At 39.7% G+C, this 17,973-nt stretch overlaps 1 protein-coding gene and 1 long non-coding RNA gene across 4 annotated transcripts; one reads left to right on the forward strand and one right to left on the reverse strand.

Annotated features, from left to right (window-relative positions):
* Positions 1-201: 201 nt before the first annotated feature.
* LOC127474765 (uncharacterized) lies at positions 202-6,528 on the forward strand. Of its 3 annotated transcripts, XM_051795988.1 has the most exons (8): positions 208-292; positions 1,072-1,157; positions 2,919-3,057; positions 3,874-4,034; positions 4,254-4,584; positions 4,638-4,828; positions 5,210-5,400; positions 6,160-6,528. In XM_051795988.1, exons 1-8 carry the CDS (start codon positions 213-215, stop codon positions 6,526-6,528), a joined length of 1,548 nt encoding a protein of 515 aa, XP_051651948.1. In that variant the 5' UTR covers positions 208-212. The 3 variants fall into 3 exon arrangements, with proteins under 3 accessions (XP_051651947.1, XP_051651949.1, XP_051651948.1); XM_051795987.1 differs by lacking the exon at positions 1,072-1,157 and having other exon boundaries at positions 202-292; positions 2,610-3,057; XM_051795989.1 differs by lacking the exon at positions 1,072-1,157 and having other exon boundaries at positions 202-292.
* A 4,094-nt stretch (positions 6,529-10,622) lies between these two features.
* Positions 10,623-16,624, reverse strand: LOC127474763 (uncharacterized). The gene is made up of 3 exons (XR_007905976.1): positions 16,041-16,624; positions 12,278-12,362; positions 10,623-10,902 (listed from the first exon to the last, which is right to left on the reverse strand). It is a non-coding gene; the product is annotated as an uncharacterized LOC127474763 (long non-coding RNA).
* Between the last annotated feature and the right edge of the window lie 1,349 nt (positions 16,625-17,973).

Genomic DNA, 17,973 nt, shown 5'->3' on the forward strand with positions numbered 1-17,973 from the left:
TTCATTGAAAGAAAGGGAGAGCTCTTATCCCATTGAAGCCCAGCTGCTGAATGACCTCCTTGGGCAAAGGCTGGGGTTAATATACCCCTGGCCACACCCACATACCTTCCCATGAGGCTCGAGGGAAAGGGAGGAGCCAAATGCCACAAAGTATAAAAGCTCTGGGAGGAGTAGCACTGAGTTTTCCATGTTCAGGAGAAATAAAGGCCCTGATGCAGGAAAACACTGCTAATGAGGATAAATACACCATCTCTCTTTCTGCAGCTATACCCACTGAAACAGCAGAGACCAGGTAAGAAACTGAACTTTTCTGTTGGACAGAGGAAGAACAAGATAAACAACCTAAAAATGCAGACAAAAAATTAACTTATCAAAGAAGATGAAAGGTTAAGGTGGTGGGTCACCCGGACATTCCACAGGCAGCAAGAGTTTCTGGTCCTAGCATCTTTTCTCTGAGAAAAAGCTTTAGCTGTGTTCAATCTGGGGGCTGATATGGCAAATTTCACTGCAGGGCTCCTGGAAATGAACAAGAACCCTTTTCCCGGGGAAAAGCAAGCCCTCACCCTAATGGTCTCAGAGGTGAAGAGAAATCCGGGCACTACATAGGCAGCAAGAGCTTCTAACCTTAGCAGCTTTTCTCTGTCAAAAAGCTTCAGCTGTGTTCAATCTGGGGGCTGATATAGCAAATTTCACTGCAGGGCTCCTGGAAATGAACAAGAACCCTTTTCCCTGGGGGAAAGCAAGCCCTCACCCTAATGGTCTGGGAGGTGAAGAGAAATCCAGGCACTGCATAGGCAGAAAGAGCTTCTGACTCTAGCAGCTTTTCTCTGACAAAAAGCTTCAGTTGTGTTCAATCTGGGGACTGACATGGCCAATTTCCCTGCAAGGCTCCTGAAAGTGAATGAGGACCCTTTTCCCCTTTGATAATAAAGTAATTAACTTTTCCACCACACCTTAATTAGCTACCAATTAACTAATTCTCCTTTTACAAGGCATGCTAATTATTCACTAATGACCTAATTCAGTAATTTATTTCTTGCACTGCACCCTAATGGGTTACTAATTAATTAGTTTCACAGGCAGCAAGATTTTTCTGTCCGGTTACCTTTGGTTTCGGAGAAATCTTCATCCATGTTCACTTTGGAGAGGAGGATCAGGTATTTGAGGCAGGACTCTTGCAAGCAACAAACAGCCGTATCCCCAAGGAAACAAAGCCCTGACCCTCAGGGTTTCAGGTGCAGATAGTGTGAAACTCCATAGGCAACAAGAGTTTTCTGTCCTGGCACCTTTTTTCTGAGAGAAAACTTTGTCCATGTTCAGTTTTGGGAGATGGAGTGGCAATTTCACTGCAAGGCTCTTGCAAATGAATTACAGCCCTTTTCCCCAGGAAAGACAGCTTGTAGCCTTAAAATTTTAGGGGCAGTTGGTGGGCCAGGCTGGACACTCCATGAGCAGCAAAGTTCCCTGTGGTGGCACCTTTGGTCCAAGAGGAATACTCATTCATGTTCAATTTCAGGACTCAGACTGGAATTTTCAGAGCAGAAAAACCAGGAAAGAACCAGGGAAAGAATCCTCAGGAAGGAAATCCCTTACCCTCACGGTCTCAGGTGCAGGTGGTGCGACACTTCATGGGTGGCAACAGCTTTCTGTGGTAGAACCTTTTGTCTGGGAGGAATCTTTGTTGGCATTCAGTAGAGGGAGTCAGACTTCACTTTCAGGGGAGGGCTCTGAAAAGCAAAAACCAGACCTTTCCCACAGGAGAGAAAGCCTGTAAACGTGGGGATTCAGGTGCAGTTGATGGACCAGCCTGGGCACTCCATGGGCAACAAGATGTTTGTGTGGTGGCACCTTTTGCCTGGGAGGAATCTTCATCCCTTTTGAATTTTGGCAAGTCGGTCCAGCTATCTTGGCACCAGCCTCCTGCAAGCGAATTACAGACCATTTCCCCATGAAAGGCAACATGTAGCCTCAGACTCTCAGTTGTACTACATGAGACACCCAGGGCACTCCATGGGAAGCCACAGATGTCTGTCCTGGCATCTTTTGTCTCAGAGTTATGTTCACCTGTTTTCACTTTTGAGAGTTGCACCATGATTATCACCACAAGTCTCTGGAAACCAAATAATAGCCCTTTCCCCCAGATAATAAAGCCCTTAATCTCAGGGCTGCACATGCAGGTGGTGTGGCACTCCCTGTGCAGGAAGATCTTTCTGTCCTGTCACCATTTGTTTGGGAGGAATCCTCATCTGATTTCATTTTAAGAAGTCAAACCATCTTTCTCGGTTCAGGACACCTGTAAGTGAACAAGAGCCTGTTTCCCCAGGAAAGAAAGCCCTTACCCTCAGGGCCTCAGGGGTAGCTGCTATGAAACTCCATGGGAAACAAGAGCTCTCTGTCCTGGAACCTTTTGTCTGGGAGGAATCTTCATCCTTATGCAATTTTGGGAGTAAAGACTGACAGTTTCAGCACAGGATTAAAAACACGATCAACAGCCCTTATTCCCAGGAAAGAAAGCCTGGAACCTTTGGCTGTTAGGTGCATTTGGTGGGCCAGTTTGGGCACTCGATGGGCAGCAACATCTCTCTGTCCTGGCACCTTTTGTCTTGCAGGAATCTTGACCTGTATGGAATATTGGGAGTCAGACTGGCAGTTTCAGCACAGGATTTCTAAAAATGAACAACAGCCCTTTTACACAGGAAACAAAGCACTGACCATTTTAACTTCAGGTGCAGTTGGTAGGCCAGCCTGGGCACTCCTTAGGCAGCAAGAGCTTTCTGGTGTGCTACCTATTGTCTGGGAGGAATCCTCATCTGTATTCAATTTTGGGAGCTGGACTGCCCCTTTCGGCTCGAGGAGTCCTGCAGGGTCACATCAACCCTTTTCCCCTGGAAGGAAAGCCCTTACCTTCTTGGTTTCAGGTGCAGTTGGTGGGCCGGCCTGGACACTCGCTGGGCAGCAAGAGCTTTGTGTGGTGTCACCTTTGATCTGGGAGGAATCTTCGTCCGTATGGAATTTTGGGAGCTGGACTGCCCATTTCGGCAGTAGGATTGCTGCAAGGTAACAACAGCCCTTATGGCCAGGACAGAAAGCCTGAAACCTTTGGGTTTCAGGTGCAGTTGGTGGGCCAGCCTAGGCACTCCATGGGCAGCAAGAGCTTTCTGTGGTGGCACCTTTTATCTTGGTGGAATCCTCCTCCGTATTCAATTCTGGGAGTTGGACTGGCAATTGCAGCGCAGGACCCTTCACGTGAACTACAGCCCTTTTCCCCAAGAAAAAAGGTCCTTACCTTTGGGGTCTCAGGTGCAGTTGGTGGGCCAGCCAGGGCAGTCCATGGGCAGCAAGAGCTCTCTGTACTGGCACCTTTTGTCTGGGAGGAATCCTCGTCTGTATTCAATTCTGGAACTTGGACTGGCAATTTCAGTGCAGGACTCCTGCAAGCGAACAACAGCCCTTTCTCCCAGGCAAGAAAGTGCTTACCCTCAAGGTTTCAAGTGCAGTTGGTGGGCCAGCCTAGGCACTCCATGGGCAGCAAGAGCTTTCTGTGGTGGCACCTTTTATCTTGGTGGAATCCTCCTCCGTATTCAATTCTGGGAGTCGGACTGGCGATTGCAGCGCAGGACTCCTGCACGTGAACTACAGCCCTTTTCCCCAAGAAAAAAGGTCCTTACCTTTGGGGTCTCAGGTGCAGTTGGTGGGCCAGCCTGGACACTCGCTGGGCAGCAAGAGCTCTCTGTGCTGGCACCTTTGGTCTGGGAGGAATCTTCGTCCGTATGCCATGTTCGGACTTGGACTGGCAGTTTCAGGACAGGGCTGAAAAAAGACAACAACAGCCATTATCCCGAGGAAACAAACGGTGGAACCTCTGGCTTTCAGGTGCAGTTGGTGGGCCAGCCAGGGCAGTCCATGGGCAGCAAGAGCTCTCTGTGCTGGCACCTTTTGTCTGGGAGGAATCCTCCTCTGTATTCAATTCTGGGACTTGGACTGGCAATTTCAGTGCAGGACTCCTGCAAGCGAACAACAGCCCTTTCTCCCAGGTAAGAAAGTGCTTACCCTCAGGGTCTCAGGTGCAGTTGGTGGGCTAGCCTAGGCACTAGCCTAGGTGGGCAGCAACATCTCTCTGTCCTGGCACCTTTTGTCTTGCAACAATCTTCATCCGGATGCAGTTTTGGGAGTCGGACTGCCAGTTTCAGTGCAGGATTCCTAACAACAGCCCTTTTCCACAGCAAAGCGAGCACCGACCCTTTTAATTTCAGGTGCCGGTGGTGGGCCAGCCTGGGCACTCCTTAAGCAGCAAGAGCTTTCTGGTGTGCTACCTTTTGTCTGGGAGGAATCCTCATCCGTATTCAATTTTGGGAGCTGGACTGCCCCTTTCGGCTCGAGGAGTCCTGCAGGGTCACATCAACCCTTTTCCCCTGGAGGGAAAGCCCTTACCTTCTTGGTTTCAGGTGCAGTTGGTGGGCCGGCCTGGACACTCACTGGGCAGCAAGAGCTTTGTGTGGTGCAACCTTTAGTCTGGGAGGAATCTTCGTCCGTATGGAATTTTGGGAGCTGGACTGCCCATTTCGGCAGTAGGATTGCTGCAAGGTAACAACAGCCCTTATGGCCAGGGCAGAAAGCCTGAAACCTTTGGGTTTCAGGTGCAGTTGGTGGGCCAGCCAGGGCAGTCCATGGGCAGCAAGAGCTCTCTGTGCTGGCACCTTTTGTCTGGGAGGAATCCTCGTCTATATTCAATTCTGGGACTTGGACTGGCATTTTCAGTGCAGGACTCCTGCAAGCGAACAACAGCCCTTTCTCCCAGGCAAGAAAGTGCTTACCCTCAGGGTCTCAGGTGCAGTTGCTGGGCCAGCCAGGGCAGTCCATGGGCAGCAAGAGCTCTCTGTGGTGGCACCTTTTATCTTGGTGGAATCCTCCTCTGTATTCAATTCTGGGAGTCGGACTGGCGATTGCAGCGCAGGACTTCTGCACGTGAACTACAGCCCTTTTCCCCAAGAAAAAAGGTCCTTACCTTTGGGGTCTCAGGTGCAGTTGGTGGGCCAGCCTGGACACTCGCTGGGCAGCAAGAGCTCTCTGTGCTGGCACCTTTGGTCTGGGAGGAATCTTCGTCCGTATGCCATGTTGAGACTTGGACTGGCAGTTTCAGGACAGGGTTGAAAAAAACAACAACAGCCATTATCCCGACGAAACAAACCCTGGAACCTCTGCCTTTCAGGTGCAGTTGGTGGGCCAGCCAGGGCAGTCCATGGGCAGCAAGAGCTCTCTGTGCTGGCACCTTTTGTCTGGGAGGAATCCTCCTCTGTATTCAATTCTGGGACTTGGACTGGCAATTTCAGTGCAGGACTCCTGCAAGCGAACAACAGCCCTTTCTCCCAGGCAAGAAAGTGCTTACCCTCAGGGTCTCAGGTGCAGTTGGTGGGCTAGCCTAGGCACTCCGTGGGCAGCAACATCTCTCTGTCCTAGCACCTTTTGTCTTGCAACAATCTGCATCCGGATGCAATTTTGGGAGTCGGACTGCCAGTTTAAGCGCAGGATTCTTAACAACAGCCCTTTTCCACAGCAAAGCGAGCACCAACCCTTTTAATTTCAGGTGCCAGTGGTGGGCCAGCCTGGGCACTCCTTAAGCAGCAAGAGCTTTCTGGTGTGCTACCTTTTGTCTGGGAGGAATCCTCATCCGTATTCAATTTTGGGAGCTGGACTGCCCCTTTCGGCTCGAGGAGTCCTGCAGGGTCACATCAACCCTTTTCCCCTGGAGGGAAAGCCCTTACCTTCTTGGTTTCAGGTGCAGTTGGTGGGCCGGCCTGGACACTCACTGGGCAGCAAGAGCTTTGTGTGGTGCAACCTTTAGTCTGGGAGGAATCTTCGTCCGTATGGAATTTTGGGAGCTAGACTGCCCATTTCGGCAGTAGGATTGCTGCAAGGTAACAACAGCCCTTATGGCCAGGGCAGAAAGCCTGAAACCTTTGGGTTTCAGGTGCAGTTGGTGGGCCAGCCTAGGCACTCCATGGGCAGCAAGAGCTTTCTGTGGTGGCACCTTTTATCTTGGTGGAATCCTCCTCCGTATTCAATTCTGGGAGTCGGACTGGCAGTTGCAGCACAGGACTCCTGCATGTGAACTACAGCCCTTTTCCCCAAGAAAAAAGGTCCTTACCTTTGGGGTCTCAGGTGCAGTTGGTGGGCCAGCCAGGGCAGTCCATGGGCAGCAAGAGCTCTCTGTGCTGGCACCTTTTGTCTGGGAGGAATCCTCGTCTGTATTCAATTCTGGGACTTGGACTGGCAATTTCAGTGCAGGACTCCTGCAAGCGAACAACAGCCCTTTCTCCCAGGCAAGAAAGTGCTTACCCTCAGGGTCTCAGGTGCAGTTGGTGGGCTAGCCTAGGCACTCCGTGGGCAGCAACATCTCTCTGTCCTAGCACCTTTTGTCTTGCAACAATCTGCATCCGGATGCAATTTTGGGAGTCGGACTGCCAGTTTAAGCGCAGGATTCTTAACAACAGCCCTTTTCCACAGCAAAGCGAGCACCAACCCTTTTAATTTCAGGTGCCAGTGGTGGGCCAGCCTGGGCACTCCTTAAGCAGCAAGAGCTTTCTGGTGTGCTACCTTTTGTCTGGGAGGAATCCTCATCCGTATTCAATTTAGGGAGCTGGACTGCCCTTTTCGGCTCGAGGAGTCCTGCAAGGTCAACATCAATCCTTTTCCCCTGGAAGGAAAGCCCTTACCTTCTTGGTTTCAGGTGCAGTTCTTGGGCCGGCCTAAAAATCTTAAAATCAGGAGAAGAGCCTAAGAGAATAAAAATAAAGAGAGCAGCCTAAAAAAATTAAAATCAGGAGAGGAGCCTAAAAAAATTAAAATCAGGAAAGGAGCATAAAAAAATTAAAATCAGGGGAAGAGTATAAAAATCTAAAAATCAGGAGAGGAGCCTAAAAAAAAACAAAAATCAGGAGAGGAGCCTAAAAAAAACCAAAATCAGGAGAGGAGCCTAAAAAAAACCAAAATCAGGAGAGGAGCCTAAAAAAAACCAAAATCAGGAGAGGAGCCTAAAAAAAACCAAAATCAGGAGAGGAGCCTAAAAAAAACAAAAATCAGGAGAGGAGCCTAAAAAAATTACAATCAGGAGAGGAGTCTAAAAATCTAAAAATCAGGAGAGGAGCCTAAAAAAATTAAAACCAGCAGAGGAGCCTAAAAATATTAAAATCAGGAGAAGAGCCTAAGAGAATAAAAATCAAGAGAGCAGCCTAAAAAAATTAAAATCAGGAGAGGACACTAAACAAATTAAAATCAGGAGAGGAGTCTAAAAAAAATTAAACCAGGAGAGGAGCCTAAAAATCTTAAAATCAGGAGAAGAGCATAAAAACCTAAAAATCAGGAGAGGGGCCTAATAAAATGAAATCAGGAGAGGAGCCTAAAAAAATCAAAATCAGGAGAGGAGCCTAAAAAAATTAAAATCAGGAGAGGAGTATAAAAATCTAAAAATCAGGAAAGGAGCCTAAAAAAATTAAAATCAGGAGAGGAACCTAAAAAAATTAAAATCAGGAGAGGAGCCTAAAAAAATTAAAATCAGGAGAGGAGCCTAAAAAAATTAAAATCAGGAGAGGAGCCTGAAAAAACTAAAATCAGGAGAGGAGCCTAAAAATCTGAAAATCAGGAGAGGAGTATAAAAATCTTAAAATCAGGAGACAAGCCTAAAAATCTAAAAATCAGGAGAGGAGCCTAAAAAAAACAAAAATCAGGAGAGGGGCCTAATAAAATGAAATCAGGAGAGGAGCCTAAAAAAATCAAAATCAGGAGAGGAGCCTAAAAAAATTAAAATCAGGAGAGGAGTATAAAAATCTAAAAATCAGGAAAGGAGCCTAAAAAAATTAAAATCAGGAGAGGAACCTAAAAAAATTAAAATCAGGAGAGGAGCCTAAAAAAATTAAAATCAGGAGAGGAGCCTAAAAAAATTAAAATCAGGAGAGGAGCCTGAAAAAACTAAAATCAGGAGAGGAGCCTAAAAATCTGAAAATCAGGAGAGGAGTATAAAAATCTTAAAATCAGGAGACAAGCCTAAAAATCTAAAAATCAGGAGAGGAGCCTAAAAAAAACAAAAATCAGGAGAGGAGCCTAAAAAAATTAAAATGAGGAGAGGAGCCTAAAAAAATTAAAATCAGGAGAGGAGTATAAAAATCTTAAAATCAGGAGAGGAGTATAAAAATCTTAAAATCAGGAGACGAGCCTAAGAAAATTAAAATCAGGAGAGCAGCCCAAATAAATTAAAATCAGGAGAGGAGTCTAAAAGAATTAAAATCAGGAGAGGAGCCTAAGAAAATTAAAATCAGGAGAAGAGCCTACAAAAATTAAAATCAGGACAGGAGCCTACAAAAATTAAAATCAGGACAGGAGCCTACAAAAACTAGAATCATGAGAGGAGCCTAAAAAAATTAATATCAGGAGAGGAGCTTAAAAAAATTAAAACCAGCAGAGGAGCATAAAAAAAATTAAAAGCAGGAGAGGAGCCTAAGAGAATAAAAATCAGGAGAGGAGACTAAAAATCTAAAAATCAGGAGAGGAGCCTAAAAAAATTAATATCAGGAGAGGAACCTAAAAAAATTAAAATCAGGAGAAGAGCCTAAAAAAAACAAAAATCAGGAGAGGAGCCTAAAAAAATTAATATCAGGAGAGGAACCTAAAAAAATAAAAATCAGGAGAGGAGCCTAAAAAAAACAAAAATCAGGAGAGGAGCCTAAAAAAATTAAAATCAGGAGAGGAACCTAAAAAAATTAAAATCAGGAGGGGAGCCTAAAAAAAACAAAAATCAGGAGAGGAGCCTAAAAAAATTGAAATCAGGAGAGGAGTCTAAAAATCTAAAAATCAGGAGAGGAGCCAAAAAAAATTAAAATCAGGAAAAGAGCCTAAAAATATTAAAATCAGGAGAAGAGCCTAAGAGAATAAAAATCAAGAGAGCAGCCTAAAAAAATTAAAATCAGGAGAGGAGCCTAAAAAAATTAAAATCAGGAGAAGAGACTAAAAATATTAAAATCAGGAGGAGAGCCTAAGAGAATAAAAATCAAGAGAGCAGCCTAAAAAAATTAAAATCAGGAGAGGACACTAAACAAATTAAAATCAGAAGAGGAGTCTAAAAAAATTGAAACCAGGAGAGGAGTACAAAAATCTTAAAACCAGGAGAAGGAGCATAAAAATCTAAAAATCAGGAAAGGAGTCTAAAAAAAAAAAAAATCAGGAGAGGAGCCTAAAAAAATTAAAATCAGGAGAGGAGCCAAATAAATTTTAAATAAGGAAATGAGCCTAAAAATCTTAAAATCAGGAGAAGAGCCTAAGAGAATAAAAATAAGGAGAGCAGCCTAAAAAAATTAAAACCAGGAGAGGAGCCTAAAAAAATTAAAACCAGCAGAGGAGCCTAAAAAAATTAAAAGCAGGAGAGGAGCCTAAGAGAATAAAAATCAGGAGAGGAGACTAAAAATCTAAAAATCAGGAGAGGAGCCTAAAAAAAGTAATATCAGGAGGGGAACCTAAAAAACTAAAATCAGGAGAGGAGCCTAAAAAAACAAAAATCAGGGGAGGAGGCTAAAAAAATTGAAATCAGGAGAGGAGCCTAAAAAAATTAAAATCAGCAGAGGAGCCTAAAAATATTAAAATCAGGAGAAGAGCCCAAGAGAATAAAAATCAAGAGAGCAGCCTAAAAAAATTAAAATCAGGAGAGGACACTAAACAAATTAAAATCAGGAGAGGAGTCTAAAAAAAATTAAACCAGGAGAGGAGCCTAAAAATCTTAAAATCAGGAGAAGAGCATAAAAACCTAAAAATCAGGAGAGGAGCCTAAAAATCTAAAAATCAGGAGAGGGGCCTAATAAAATAAAATCAGGAGAGGAGCCTAAAAAAATCAAAATCAGGAGAGGAGCCTAAAAAAATTAAAATCAGGAGAGGAGTATAAAAATCTAAAAATCAGGAAAGGAGCCTAAAAAAATTAAAATCAGGAGAGGAGCCTAAAAAAATTAAAATCAGGAGAGGAGCCTAAAAATCTTAAAATCAGGAGAGGAGCCTAAAAAAATTAAAATCAGGAGAGGAGCCTAAGAAAATTAAAATCAGGAGAGGAGCCTAAGAAAATTAAAATCAGGAGAGGAGCCTTAAAAAATTAAAATCAGGAGAGGAGCCTGAAAAAACTAAAATCAGGAAAGGAGTCTAAAAATCTGAAAATCAGGAGAGGAGCCTAAAAATCTTAAAATCAGGAGACGAGCCTAAAATCCTAAAAATCAGGAGAAAAGCCTAAAAAAATTAAAATCAGGAGAGGAGCCAAAAAAATTTTAAATCAGGAAATGAGCCTAAAAATCTTAAAATCAGGAGAAGAGCCTAAGAGAATAAAAATAAGGAGAGCAGCCTAAAAAAATTAAAATCAGGAGAGGAGCCTAAAAAAATTAAAATCAGGAGAGGAGTATAAAAATCTTAAAATCAGGAGACGAGCCTAAGAAAATTAAAATCAGGAGAGCAGCCCAAATAAATTAAAATCAGGAGAGGAGTCTAAAAAAATTAAAATCAGGAGAGGAGCCTAAGAAAATTAAAATCAGGAGAAGAGCCTAAAAAAATTAAAATCAGGAGAGGAGCCTAAAAAAAGTAAATACAGGACAGGAGCCTACAAAAACTAGAATCATGAGAGGAGTCTAAAAAAATTAATATCAGGAGAGCAGCCTAAAAAAATTAAAACCAGCAGAGGAGCCTAAAAAAATTAAAAGCAGGAGAGGAGCCTAAGAGAATAAAAATCAGGAGAGGAGACTAAAAATCTAAAAATCAGGAGAGGAGCCTAAAAAAATTAATATCAGGAGAGGAACCTAAAAAAATTAAAATCAGGAGAGGAGCCTAAAAAAAACAAAAATCAGGAGAGGAGCCTAAAAAAATTAATATCAGGAGAGGAACCTAAAAAAATTAAAATCAGGAGAGGAGCCTAAAAAAATTGAAATCAGGAGAGGAGCCTAAAAATCTAAAAATCAGGGGAGGAGCCAAAAAAAATTAAAATCAGGAAAAGAGCCTAAAAATATTAAAATCAGGAGAAGAGCCTAAGAGAATAAAAATCCTGAGAGCAGCCTAAAAAAATTAAAATCAGGAGAGGAGCATAAAAAAAATTAAAATCAGGACAGGAGCTCAAAAAAATTTTAAATCAGGAAAGGAGCCTAAAAATATTAAAATCAGGAGAAGAGCCTAAGAGAATAAAAATCAAGAGATCTGCCAAAAAAAATTCAAATCAGGAGAGGAGACTAAACAAATTAAAATCAGGAGAGGAGTCTAAAAAAATTAAAACCAGGAGAGGAGCACAAAAAAATTAAAATCAGGAGAGGAGTATAAAAATCTTAAAATCAGGAGAGGAGCCTAAGAAAATTAAAATCAGGAGAGGAGCCTAAGAAAATTAAAATCAGGAGAGGAGCCTAAGAAAATTAAAATCAGGAGAGGAGCCTTAAAAAATTAAAATCAGGAGAGGAGCCTGAAAAAACTAAAATCAGGAGAGGAGTCTAAAAATCTGAAAATCAGGAGAGGAGCCTAAAAATCTTAAAATCAGGAGACGAGCCTAAAATCCTAAAAATCAGGAGAGGAGCCTAAAAAAATTAAAATCAGGAGAGGAGCCAAAAAAATTTTAAATCAGGAAATGAGCCTAAAAATCTTAAAATCAGGAGAAGAGCTTAAGAGAATAAAATAAAGGAGAGCAGCCTAAAAAAATTAAAATCAGGAGAGGAGCCTAAAAAATTTAAAATCAGGAGAGGAGTATAAAAATTTTAAAATCAGGAGACGAGCCTAAAAATCTAAAAATCAGGAGAGGATCCTAAAAAAAACAAAAATCAGGAGGGGAGCCTAAAAAAATTAAAATCAGGAGAGGAGCCTAAAAAAATTAAAATCAGGAGAGGAGTATAAAAATCGTAAAATCAGGAGACGAGCCTAAGAAAATTAAAATCAGGAGAGCAGCCCAAATAAATTAAAATCAGGAGAGGAGTCTAAAAAAATTAAAATCAGGAGAGGAGCCTAAGAAAATTAAAATCAGGAGAAGAGCCTAAAAAAATTAAAATCAGGAGAGGAGCCTAAAAAAAGTAAAATCAGGACAGGAGCCTACAAAAACTAGAATCATGAAAGGAGCCTAAAAAAATTAAAATCAGGAGAGGAGCCTAAAAAAATTAAAACCAGCAGAGGAGCCTAAAAAAATTAAAAGCAGGAGAGGAGCCTAAGAGAATAAAAATCAGGAGAGGAGACTAAAAATCTAAAAATCAGGAGAGGAGCCTAAAAAAATTAATATCAGGAGAGGAACCTAAAAAAATTAAAATCAGGAGAGGAGCCTAAAAAAAACAAAAATCAGGAGAGGAGCCTAAAAAAATTAATATCAGGAGAGGAACCTAAAAAAATTAAAATCAGGAGAGGAGCCTAAAAAAAACAAAAATCAGGAGAGGAGCCTAAAAAAAACAAAAATCAGGAGAGGAGCCTAAAAAAATTAATATCAGGAGAGGAACCTAAAAAAATTAAAATCAGGAGAGGAGCCTAAAAAAATTGAAATCAGGAGAGGAGCCTAAAAATCTAAAAATCAGGAGAGGAGCCAAAAAAAATTAAAATCAGGAAAAGAGCCTAAAAATATTAAAATCAGGAGAAGAGCCTAAGAGAATAAAAATCAAGAGAGCAGCCTAAAAAAATTCAAATCAGGAGAGGAGTCTAAAAAAAATTAAAATCAGGACAGGAGCTCAAAAAAATTTTAAATTAGGAAAGGAGCCTAAAAACATTAAAATCAGGAGAAGAGCCTAAGAGAATAAAAATCAAGAGAGCTGCCAAAAAAAATTCAAATCAGGAGAGGAGACTAAACAAATTAAAATCAGGAGAGGAGTCTAAAAAAATTAAAACCAGGAGAGGAGCACAAAAAAATTAAAATCAGGAGAGGAGCCTAAAACAATTAAAATCAGGAGAGGAGCCTAAAACAATTAAAATCAGGAGAGGAGCCTAAAAAAATTAAAATCAGGAGAGGAGCCTAAAACAATTATAATCAGGAAAGGAGCCTAAGAGAATAAAAATCTGGAGAGGAGACTGAAAATTTTAAAATCAGGAAAGGTGCCTAAAAAAATTAAAATCAGGAGAGGAGCCCAAAAAAAATTAAAATCAGGAGAGGAACCTAAAAAAATTAAAACCAGGAGAGGAGCCCAAAAAAATTTTAAATCAGGAAAGGTGCCTAAAAAAATTAAAATCAGGAGAGGAGCCTAAAAACCTAAAAATCAGGAGAGGGGCCTAATAAAATAAAATCAGGAGTAGGGTCTAAAAATCTAAATCAGGAGAGGAGAGTAAAAAAATTATAATCAGGAGAGGAGCCTGAAAAAACTAAAATCAGGAGAGGAGCCTAAAAATCGGAAATCAGGAGAGGAGCCTAAAAATCTTGAAATCAGGAGAGGAACCTAAAAAATTAAAATCAGGAGAGGAGTATAAAAATCTTAAAATCTGGAGACGAGCCTAAAATACTAAAAATCAGGAGAGGAGCCTAAAAAAATTAAAATCAGGAGAGGAGCCTAAAAAAAACAAAAATCAGGAGAGGAGCCTAAAAAAATTAAAATCAGGAGAGGAGCCAAAAAATCTAAAAATCAGGAGAGGAGCCTAAAAAAAACCAAAAATCAGGAGAGGAGCCTAAAAAAATTAAAATAAGGAGATAAGTCTAAAAGAATTAAAATCAGGAGAGGAGCCTTAAAAAATTAAAATCAGGAGACGAGCCCAAAAAATTTTAAATCAGGAAATGAGCCTAAAAATCTTAAAATCAGGAGAAGAGCCTAAGAGAATAAAAAAAAAGGAGAGCAGCCTAAAAAAATTAAAATCAGGAGAGGAGCCTAAAAATATTAAAAGCAGGAGAGGAGCCTGAAAAACTAAAATCAGGAGAGGAGTATAAAAATCTGAAAATCAGGAGAGGAGCCTAAAAATCTTAAAATCAGGAGAGGAGCCTTAAAAAATTATAATCAGGAGAGGAGCCTGAAAAAATTAAAATCAGGAGAGGAGCCAAAAAAATTTTAAATCAGGAAATGAGACTAAAAATCTTAAAATCAGGAGAAGAGCCTGAGAGAATAAAAAAAAAGGAGAGCAGCCTAAAAAAATTAAAATCAGGAGAGGAGCCTAAAAATATTAAAAGCAGGAGAGGAGCCTGAAAAACTAAAATCAGGAGAGGAGTATAAAAATCTGAAAATCAGGAGAGGAGCCTAAAAATCTTAAAATCAGGAGAGGGGGCTAATAAAATAAAATCAGGAGAGGAGCCTAAAAAAATTAAAATCAGGAGAGGAGCCTAAAAAAATTAAAATCAGGAGAGGAGCCTAAAAATCTAAAAATCAGGAGAGGAGCCTAAAAATCTAAAAATCAGGAGAGGAGCCTAAAAATCTAAAAATCAGGAGAGGAGCCTAAAAAAAACCAAAATCAGGAGAGGAGCCTAAAAAAATTAAAAATCAGGAGAAGAGTCTAAAAAAATTGCAATCAGGAGAGGAGCCTTAAAAAATTATAATCAGGAGAGGAGCCTGAAAAATCTGAAAATCAGGAGAGGAGCCTAAAAATCTAAAAATCAGGAGACGAGCATAAAATCCTAAAAATCAGAAGAGGAGCCTAAAAAAATTAAAATCAGGAGAGGAGCCTAAAAAAACTAGAATCATGAGAGGAGCCTAAAAAAATTAATATCAGGAGAGGAAACTAAAAAAACTAAAATCAGGAGAGGAGCCTAAAAAAAGAAAAATCAGGAGAGGAGCCTAAAAAAATTGAAATCAGGAGAGGAGCCTAAAAATCTAAAAATCAGGAGAGGAGCCAAAAAAAATTAAAACCAGCAGAGGAGCCTAAAAAAATAAAAATCGGGACAGGAGCCCAAAAAAATTTTAAATCAGAAAAGGAGCCTAAAAATATTAAAATCAGGAGAAGAGCCTAAGAGAATAAAAATCAAGAGAGCAGCCAAAAAAAATTAAAATCAGGAGAGGAGACTAAAAAAATTAAAACCAGGAGAGGAGCCTAAAAAAATTAAAATCAGACGAGGAGCCCAAAAAAATTAAAATCAAGAGAGGAGCCTACAAAAATTAAAATCAGGACAGGAGCCTACAAAAACTAGAATCATGAGAGAAGCCTAAAAAAATTAAAATCAGGAGAGGAAACTATAAAGACTAAAATCAGGAGAGGAGCCTAAAAAAATTAAAATCAGGAAAGGAGTATAAAAATCTTAAAATCTGGAGACGAGCCTAAAATACTAAAAATCAGGAGAGGAGCCTAAAAAAATTAAAATCAGGAGAGGAGACTAAAAAATTAAAATCTGGAGAGGAGACTAAACAAATTAAAATCAGGAGAGGAGTCTAAAAAAATTAAAATCAGGAGAGGAGCCTAAAAAAATTAAAATCAGGAGAGGAGCCTAAGAAAATTAAAATCAGGAGAGGAGCCCAAATAAAATTAAAATCAGGAGAGAAGCCTAAAAAAATTAAAATCAGGAGAGGAACCTAAAAAAATTAAAACCAGGAGAGGAGCCCAAAAAAATTTTAAATCAGGAAAGGTGCCTAAAAAAATTAAAATCAGGAGAGGAGCCTAAAAATCTAAAAATCAGGAGAGGGGCTTAATAAAATAAAATCAGGAGAAGAGTCTAAAAGTCTAAAAATCAGGAGAGGAGACTTAAAAAATTATAATCAGGAGAGGAGCCTGAAAAAATTAAATCAGGAGAGGAGCCTAAAAATCTTAAAATCAGGAGAAGAGTCTAAAATCCTAAAAATCAGGAGAGGAGCCTAAAAAAAACAAAAATCAGGAGAGGAGCCTAATAAATTTTAAATCAAGAAATGAGCCTAAAAATCTTAAAATCAGGAGAAGAGCCTAAGAGAATAAAATAAAGGAGAGGAGCCTAAAAAAATTAAAAAAAAGGAGAGGAGCCTAAAAAAATTAAAATCAGGAGAGGAGCCTAAAAAAATTAAAATAAGGAGAGGAGTATAAAAATCTTAAAATCAGGAGACGAGCCTAAAAATCTAAAAATCAGGAGAGGAGCCTAAAAAAAAACAAAAATCAGGAGAGGAGCCTAAAAAAATTAAAAGAAGGAGAGGAACCTAAAAAAATTAAAATCAGGAGAGGAGCCTAAAAAAAACAAAAATCAGGAGAGGAGCCTAAAAAAATTGAAATCAGGAGAGGAGCCTAAAAATCTAAAAATCAGGAGAGGAGCCAAAAAAAATTAAAATCAGGAAAAGAGCCTAAAAATATTAAAATCAGGAGAAGAGCCTAAGAGAATAAAAATCAAGAGAGCAGCCTAAAAAAATTAAAATCAGGAGAGGAGCCTAAAAAAATTAAAATCAGGAGAAGAGACTAAAAATATTAAAATCAGGAGAAGAGCCTAAGAGAATAAAAATCAAGAGAGCAGCCTAAAAAAATTAAAATCAGGAGAGGACACTAAACAAATTAAAATCAGAAGAGGAGTCTAAAAAAATTGAAACCAGGAGAGGAGTACAAAAATCTTAAAACCAGGAGAAGGAGCATAAAAATCTAAAAATCAGGAAAGGAGCCTAAAAAAAAAAAAATCAGGAGAGGAGTTTAAAAAAATTAAAATCAGGAGAGGAGCCAAAAAAATTTTAAATAAGGAAATGAGCCTAAAAATCTTAAAATCAGGAGAAGAGCCTAAGAGAATAAAAATAAGGAGAGCAGCCTAAAAAAATTAAAACCAGGAGAGGAGCCTAAAAAAACTAAAACCAGCAGAGGAGCCTAAAAAAATTAAAAGCAGGAGAGGAGCCTAAGAGAATAAAAATCAGGAAGGGAACCTAAAAAACTAAAATCAGGAGAGGAGCCTAAAAAAACAAAAATCAGGGGAGGAGGCTAAAAAAATTGAAATCAGGAGAGGAGCCTAAAAAAATTAAAATCAGCAGAGGAGCCTAAAAATATTAAAATCAGGAGAAGAGCCCAAGAGAATAAAAATCAAGAGAGCAGTCTAAAAAAATTAAAATCAGGAGAGGACACTAAACAAATTAAAATCAGGAGAGGAGTCTAAAAAAAATTAAACCAGGAGAGGAGCCTAAAAATCTTAAAATCAGGAGAAGAGCATAAAAACCTAAAAATCAGGAGAGGAGCCTAAAAATCTAAAAATCAGGAGAGGGGCCTAATAAAATAAAATCAGGAGAGGAGCCTAAAAAAATCAAAATCAGGAGAGGAGCCTAAAAAAATCAAAATCAGGAGAGGAGCCTCAAAAAATTAAAATCAGGAGAGGAGTATAAAAATCTAAAAATCAGGTAAGGAGCCTAAAAAAATTAAAATCAGGGGAGGAGCCAAAAAAAACAAAAATCAGGAGAGGAGCCTAAAAAAATTAATATCAGGAGAGGAGCCTAAAAAAATTAAAATCAGGAGAGGAGCCTAAAGAAATTGAAATCAGGAGAGGAGCCTAAAAATCTAAAAATCAGGGGAGGAGCCAAAAAAAATTAAAATCAGGAAAAGAGCCTAAAAATCTTAAAATCAGGAGAAGAGCCTAAGAGAATAAAAATCAAGAGAGCAGCCTAAAAAAATTGAAATCAGGAGAGGAGCCTAAAAAAAATTAAAATCAGGACAGGAGCTCAAAAAAATTTTAAATCAGGAAAGGAGCCTAAAAATATTAAAATCAGGAGAAGAGCCTAAGAGAATAAAAATCAAGAGAGCTGCCAAAAAAAATTAAAATCAGGAGAGGAGACTAAACAAATTAAAATCAGGAGAGGAGTCTAAAAAAATTAAAACCAGGAGAGGAGCACAAAAAAATTAAAATCAGGAGAGGAGTATAAAAATCTTAAAATCAGGAGAGGAGCCTAAGAAAATTAAAATCAGGAGAGGAGCCTAAGAAAATTAAAATCAGGAGAGGAGCCTAAGAAAATTAAAATCAGGAGAGGAGCCTTAAAAAATTAAAATCAGGAGAGGAGCCTGAAAAAACTAAAATCAGGAGAGGAGTCTAAAAATCTGAAAATCAGGAGAGGAGCCTAAAAATCTTAAAATCAGGAGACGAGCCTAAAATCCTAAAAATCAGGAGAGGAG

The sequence above is a fragment of the Manacus candei genome, unplaced genomic scaffold, assembly GCF_025592945.1.
Source record: "Manacus candei isolate 608988 ecotype Guabito, Panama unplaced genomic scaffold, ASM2559294v1 h1tg000044l, whole genome shotgun sequence".
Taxonomy (NCBI): Eukaryota; Metazoa; Chordata; class Aves; order Passeriformes; family Pipridae; genus Manacus; species Manacus candei.